The sequence below is a fragment of the Mauremys mutica genome, chromosome 1, assembly GCF_020497125.1.
Source record: "Mauremys mutica isolate MM-2020 ecotype Southern chromosome 1, ASM2049712v1, whole genome shotgun sequence".
NCBI lineage: Eukaryota > Metazoa > Chordata > Testudines > Geoemydidae > Mauremys > Mauremys mutica.
In genome coordinates, this window is record NC_059072.1 from 367,566,261 (window position 1) to 367,574,020 (window position 7,760).

General features: G+C 41.9%; 1 protein-coding gene across 1 annotated transcript; it reads left to right on the forward strand.

The window, feature by feature from the left end:
* Nucleotides 1-4,806: 4,806 nt before the first annotated feature.
* On the forward strand, nucleotides 4,807-5,754 carry LOC123375474 (olfactory receptor 52M1-like). Its single transcript, XM_045026369.1, has one exon. The coding sequence runs from the start codon at nucleotides 4,807-4,809 to the stop codon at nucleotides 5,752-5,754; it is 948 nt and encodes a 315-aa protein (XP_044882304.1).
* Nucleotides 5,755-7,760: the final 2,006 nt, after the last annotated feature.

Consider the following 7,760-nt stretch of genomic DNA (forward strand, 5'->3'; position numbering starts at 1 on the left):
CCTGTCTATATAGTGAGTTTTGTTCATTGGTACCAATGAGTTTTGAACCGTCATGCTGTAATTAATTGTTGTTTGATGAGCGCTTGTTTTTTTTAATTGTTCATCTCATATTTCATGCTGGTTTTGATCACCGCTAACTTGTTTTCATTGACAGGTGCCTGTCTTATTTTTAGAATTGTTAATTTGCCCTTTTTTGACATTTTAATTGGGATGTGTTGCAGCCTTCTGGCGCCCTTGCGTCTGTTTCTGGTTCCTCCCTAGAACATCTGGTTCAGCGATGGCCTTTACACTTATCTTTTAACATAGACATTTCTTATTTATACACAAAACAAAATTAGTTTTGAAAAGGAACATTACGTTGCAGTGCAAAAGGAAAACAATCATGGCATTCTTTTACTTATTTTAAAATTCTAAACCCTACAAGAAATTGGTGAGCCTCAAAGGTCTGTTACTGCCTTGAAATCAGTCCAGATACAGATTCTGGCTGATGTATTTTTACCAATGGCCCAGAGGCTATTCCTTTCTGCTATTCAAAAAGGGTGGCTGGCAGGATATAATTAAATTATACACCAAGACATTTAATATATGCTACACTGTTATTTTGTATCCTTTATTTTAAATACAAACATAAAATCCTACTACCACATGTCCGCCTTTTGACCTCTCAATAACAATTCTTGAGCGGGTCATATTTTATACAATGGTTTCATAGCAATATACTGAGGGACAATTTGAGCTTGTGGTTGTAATTTAACAAACTTTTTTTTTGTCCACCAGCACATTCAGCACATTCCTAGCAAGCAATCACAGGACAATACTTACACAACTTTTAATGGGTGAATCATAATAGACAATATGCCATTATAGGTCGGGGACCAGCCTGTGAAAACATCGTACCAATGATAGGCTTTTAGTTCTTTTTTAGACTTAGCAATATTTAGCATGTCTCCATTTGCATGTATTATTTGAATGACACACTTTTCTATATTTCTTTGTCTGTGTAAAAACTGAGTTAGCTTTGTTTTTTTTACAACAAGTGATCAGTTAGATTGCACCCATCCAGGCCAAGAGTAACAGAGAAATTAACCGGAGTAGCGGTTATAGTGCTCTGTGCTTCTTTTATTTTAGGTAAATAGTATGTGTGATTGCTAGTCACTGGGGGTTGGCTAATACTTGTATCCTCCCATAATACTGTTTTCCAGGCTGTAACACATACACATTGTCCTTTGTACAAAACATGTCACAATTTCTAGTTTGTTCCATACACATGTTTTTAGTGATGTGCACTTGCTGCATTGTTTTGTGGTGACAGCACACCTATTTCTGAGGGCTCCACTCTGTACACCCTTAGGTGTCCAATATTTTTTCCTCTTTTCAAGCCCACTGAGTCATAACCCAGGGTAGCCAAAAGGATCCCATGGTCATTTTGGGGAGAGGGCTCACTTTTCATATGTTTGTCTCCACAGACTGTTGGTGAGCAATTTTAACAATAATTTCACCTGATAACAAATCGGGTTTAACCATGCTGGAAACATATTGCATTCACTTATATTTGTAGGTGTCAAACACGGACCTCTTCTGTTGTTTTAAAAGATACGTTAATATGTGAAAATTTCCAGATATTACCCAAGATATTTTGTGTTTCAGTGTTGCTAAATTTGCATCTCAGTGCATCCCATAGCCAAGGCAATTTTATTTCCTAATTTTATTTGTTGTTTATACAGCAGCACAGAGGTGGTGTTTAGCCACCACCACGTATTTTGTGTTGCTTTTAGGTTTTCCAAACCTATCTATATCAAATTCACAGTATTATCGGTGTGCTTGTGAATGAGGCTATCATGCAGTTGCGACAAGAAACTTAAGTTATTTTTAATTTCCTTCGGGTTTATAGTGTTTATAATTTCTGCTTCAAATTTAACTTTTTCTAATATGTTGTCTACTACATCTTGTTTTGCTCATCCATTGGGGGGTTGATGTGTTTTTATCCAGGCTATTATAATAGGAAGCAAGTAGGGTGAACATTTGGGTTCCAATTTAGACACGTTGAACTGAGTTCAATCCATACAAATTTTTATTTTTACTAATAGTGGGTTTAACAAGACTTTTATTGGATCACTTTGAGTTACAAATAATTTTGGTTTCTTTATTTTAATTGGGATACCTCTTTCAAATGCATAGCTTTTGGTCCAAGTTTTGGTACATGTGTCCGGGAACCATATGTTCAATTCACTACTAGGTATTGGACAGTATTCCACAATAACTGTTCGTATTGTTCCTGTCTTAACAGGATTATTTCACTGATATGGTAATTGTGGGTAGCTGGAACTGCAGGGGGTATCCCCATAGGGACCCTCTCTTTGAACACCTATTTTTTAGGGTTTTGGTATTCCTGTGGTGTACCTTAGTCCCACTTTCCCTTTTCAGGCATACATATTGGTATTTCCTACGGGTTTGAAGAGTTGGCTAGTGTTTTTCTAATACCATTCCTTGAGGATTACTGGATTATGGGTAGGAATCCATGATTGGTTGGTGGAGAGTGAATTATTTTTTAAATATTGGCTTATAAGGAGGGCTGCATTTTTTTGATGATTACTCTAATTATCTGAGCACTAAAAGTTCCCAGAAGCAGGTAAAACCAGACCTTACACTGGAGTCTCATCTTCTGTGGATTAAAATTGTGGTGGTTAAGAGCACCTTGTGCTCAGGTTCCAGGATGTCCTTTTCTGCAAAGAATTTAAACATCATTATTTATGTAAACAGTTTAATTTGTGAACTATGGATCCATTTTAGCTTTTCATCTTTTTTTAATATGAATGGGCCAAGGTGGTTCAGTATGGAGTAAGGGCCTATTTATTTTGAATTCAATGAGTGACCCCTTTTCCCCATTTTAAGGTACATGATTTGGTTCCCTGTTTTCCACAGGGCTGCCTTTGTGGGCTTTTATTTTTTAATTTGGTTATTCATGTGTTTGATGGTCTGATTAACCCTATACTGGAGGGTGGTTATTTTTTTGTAACTGTTTAAGCCATTGAAAATAATCATGTCAGGTTATATTAGAGCTCTCTTCTTGACCCTGTACTAGGTAACTAGGATTAATTATTAGGCACGTTGGAAGGCCATACAGGATTTGGAAGGGTTGAATTTTTGTCCTTAGTTTATTACTGTTGGGAATGGCAGCCAAAATTAGAGGCAGTTTATCTGGCCAGTCTTTTCCTGTGGGATTTACTACCTTCTGGAGCACTTCCTTAATAGTGCAATTCATGGGCTCTACTTGGCCTGAGGATTGAGGCTGGTATTGTATATTATTAAAAAACTTTTTTGGCCACTACCCTGATGCTATTATCTTTAGTAGGAAATTCCTCCACCCATCCTGAAAATGAATTAGTTGTTACCAGTCAATACTGGAATCCTTCCTTACTCCTTGGCAATTTATCAATAAAATTAATTTGAACCCTGTGCCACGGCCCAAGCCTTCATCGGTGCATCATGGGTTGCCAGTGCAGAGGATGAGCCTTGTCCTGAGCACACCGCACACAATTTCGCACCCACGTTTTAACATCATTTTTCATACACTCTCATTCTACTACTTGCTTTCGCCTTCTTAAAGTCTCTTTTACTTTTTTATGCATAAACTGATGGGCTACATTAAGTAACTTCTGGGTTTTTTTTGTTTTTTATTTTGGAACTTGGTTAGGGCAGTCTGTAGTGCCATCTGTTGGCTCAGATGTGTCAGCACAGACATTTCTTCTTTTACTTTTGGTTACAACTGCTATGTCACGCTGTCCAGCTATTGTATTTACCTGATTATTGATGTGGACTCTGGCAGGGTTCCCTCCCCACTCTGAACTCTAGGGTAGAGATGCAGGGACCCATATGAAAGACCCCCTAAACTTAATTCTACCAGCTTAAGTTAAAAAATCCCCAAGGCCCAAGGCCCAAATCCTTCCTTGTACCTTGTACCTTGGATTACCTCCCAATCAATTTTGGTGATACTTATCCTAGTTTTGGGGAATTCAATGTTTTGAAACACTAAGTGTTTTTACATATTACTGGTTGGAAACTATTCCCGGTTTATCCATTCTCATAGCCTCAGAATTCTCCTTTACGTCAGCTATTTCCTTTATAGAGACTGAGTGAGCAAACCTGAGTGCATATCCAGAGCAGGTTATTCTCCATCCCATTTCTGAGGCATATGAATACTGTCTTTGTTCTGGCCACTGCTGACAATCATTAGGTGTTTCCATGGAGCATCTATCAATGGCACCCAGGTCTTTTCCCTCAGGTATATTCTAGTTGGGATGTGTCCCCTGGCACATGTCTTGGCAAAGCTTGGCAGAGGTTTTTTCCCACTGTCAGATTTTGAGCAACTAGGTGAATGGGAAGCTCCCTATAGCATGGACACTCTAGGTTGATGTTCATTGCATTAAGAAACAGTTCTGGATAACCAGTATCAACACTGGTGTTTTCTGCTGATGCCTATTAAGGTTTCCCACATGACAATGTGTAGGAATATTTGAAGCACAAATATGTAATTGGAATTTTTAGGATCAGTAGTTCATTATTCATTTCTCTGAATAATAAAAATGTCATTTTTGAGTGTGTGAAGAGCAACCAATTTGTGTCACCCAAGATAACATCTTCCAGTAGTGCATGTCATGTGTCACATTGACATTGTCTCTCCATCCAGGCATTTGAACTGTGGCCATCATCCTAGACACTGGGAACGTATAAGAAGTCAGAGGAACATACGGGTATATGCAGGAGACACTGTTCAGTCTTCAAGTTGGACACCTTCTCCCCTACTCCATGTCAGATTCCAACAAAACTGACTTCACCAACCCCTCCACCTTCATCCTGCTGGGCACTCCTGGCCTGGAGGCTTCCCACATCTGGATCTCCATCCCCTTCTGCACCATGTACATCATAGCCATCTTGGGGAACTTCACCATCCTGATCATAGTGAAGAGGGAGCTGAGCCTCCATGGGCCCATGTACTATTTCCTCTGCATGCTGGCTGTCACCGACCTGGTCCTGCCTACATCCATCCTGCCCAAAACACTGAGCATCTTCTGGTTCAATTCCAGGGAGATCAATTTCAGTGCCTGCCTCACCCAGATGTACTTCATTCACTGCTTCTTCATGATGGAGTCTGGGATCTTCGTGGCCATGGCTTTTGATCGCTATGTGGCCATTTGCAACCCCCTGAGACATTCCAGCATCCTGACAAACCCTGTGGTGGCCAAGATTGGCCTGACCGTGGTACTGCGTGGTGGGATGCTCATATTGCCCTATATTCTCCTGGCAAGGCGTTGGCCGTATTGCAGGACCAACATCATCTCCCATACGCACTGTGAGCACATGGCTGTGGTGAAGCTGGCCTGCGCCGACACCCACATCAGTAATTACTATGGCCTCTTTGTGGTATTCTGTGTGCTTGCTCTTGATGTGTTTTTTATCACAGTGTCATATACACAGATCCTCAGGGCCATCTTCAGGCTCCCCACAAAGGATGCCCGGCTGAAGACTTTTGGAACATGTGTCTCACACCTCTGTGCCATCTCAGCCTTTTACATCCCTGGTCTCTTCTCCTCCCTCATGTACCGGTTTGTCCAGAATGTGGCCCTGAATTTCCATGTTCTCACTGCCAATGTGTATCTCCTGGTGCCACCCACGCTGAACCCCATCATCTACGGGGTGAGGACCAAACAGATCCGGAACAGGCTGCTCCAGCTCTTTTCTCATAAAGAGACCTAAATTTTCTCCTTGTGCTCTGGCTCTCACACCAAACTCCGTGCAGAGCTGGTTGGTGAAATGGTGCTGGACCCTCTTCCCTGAATCACTTGTTGCTGGACAATCAAAGAGAGATTAAATCCTTTCCTGACCTTACCCTATTCTGTCCGCGTGACAAACTGGGGACTCCATCTATATACAACTGACCACTTTTCTAATTACTGGTAACTGGATGCCTGGAGCCTCACCACCCTTCCCCACCTCTTTCTCCAAGGCCCCTCCCCAGCTCTGCCTCTTCCGCTCCAGTCCCCACCCCGTCACTTGCTACTCTCCTCCCCTTCCCTTGTCACTCATCAGATCATCTCTGCACCTCAAAGCATCTGTCATTTACCATGGTGATGTAATTATGGTAGGTTTTGTACAAAGTATGTCTTGTGAAGTATCATGCTCAAAGTCTTGATCTCCTAAGTATGAATACCTCATTGGGTTGTATGTGCTTTCATTGTATGTGAAGTTATGGAATCTTTCTATATGTAAGTTACTAAAATATTGTGTGAGGCTGGGAACACCCACAACCAACCTTTCAGGTACAAGAGTAGAATAGCCAGACAGTGTTAACTGCTGTTGTCAACACCCCTCCAGGGACGAATCCACTAACTCTGTATAAGGGACTCTGTATAAAGAGCATGGAGACAATGGACAGTGTTTGGCCAGTGGTGGGTGGACCCCTCACATCACATGCATAAACTTTCCAGCAAGCAGGAAAAAGACTATACAAGGTGCAGAGTGAAACCATCTCTTGTCTTCTCTCCTCCACAACTCAATACCTGTAAGAACCTCTGGAAGACAAAGGACTTGGAATGGGGGAGGGAAATCCAAGCTGCAAAGCAGATGCAGCCTGTGCCTCAAAAATCTGTACGCCTGCTTGTATCATCAGTCAGAGTGTGAGATGTTACTGATTCAAATCCTATTTAGGTTACACTAGTCTTAGATTGTGACTTGTTTGATTTCCTAGGTAACTGATCTGTTTCTTATCACTTATAATCTCTTAAAATCCATCCTACCATTGTTAATAACCCTGTTTTATGTGTTATCTTAACCAGCGTGGTTTTGAGTGAAGTGTTTGGGCATCCTAGCTCTGTTAGCAAAGGCTGGTTCATATCTTCCCCCATAGAGGGTGGAGCAGATTGTTTAATGAGTTTGCATCCTTCCCTATCCCTGTGCAGGGAAAGACGGTATAATTCTGAGTTTATCCTCCTGTAGGGTTGAAAGGCCGTGGAGCTGGGAAATTGGTTGGGGCCTCGATTCTTGGTGCATGAGTAGCTGAGGAAAGCACTCGGGTAACTCCGTTGGGTGTGTGGCTCCACCTGCTGTTGTGTTGGGTGGTAACAGGGCTGGGAGGGGCTGGCTGTGTGTCACCAGCAGAGCCGGGGGAGATAGAGTGACCAGACAATGTGAAAAATCGGGATGGGGGTTGGGGGGTAATAGGAGCCTATATAAGACAAAGACCCCAAAATCGGGACTGTCCCTATAAAATTGGGACATCTGGTCACCCTAGGAGGAGAAGCCAATCCAGCTGAATAGTTAGGGGGCACAGCATTTCCAACAGCATCCAGGCTTCACTCCTGGGCACATCACAACACAATCTCCACCTCCCACCCACACCATCTGGGCTCCCTCTGCTCCAGGCCTTGGAAAGGAGCTGCTGCAGCATGACAAGAGCCTGCCTGCGGGTAGGAGGCAGGCCTGGTTAATGACCTAACACCTCCCTAAGACACTGCCAGATCCCTTAAAGTAACCCAGTCTTGGGCTTCCTCTCAGACAGCCAAGTAAAGTATGATGAGGATTACTTACAATCTTGTTCATCATATAACAAGTTCTACCAGTTGCAAAGACTCGCACACATTACCTTCCAGGTGAATAAATATTTCAGATCTTACCAAATACAACTACATGCTTGCAGCTAATCTTTATTGACAGTTAGAAGATCATTATACATACAGATATGAATAGCATTCTTAAGTCAGTTT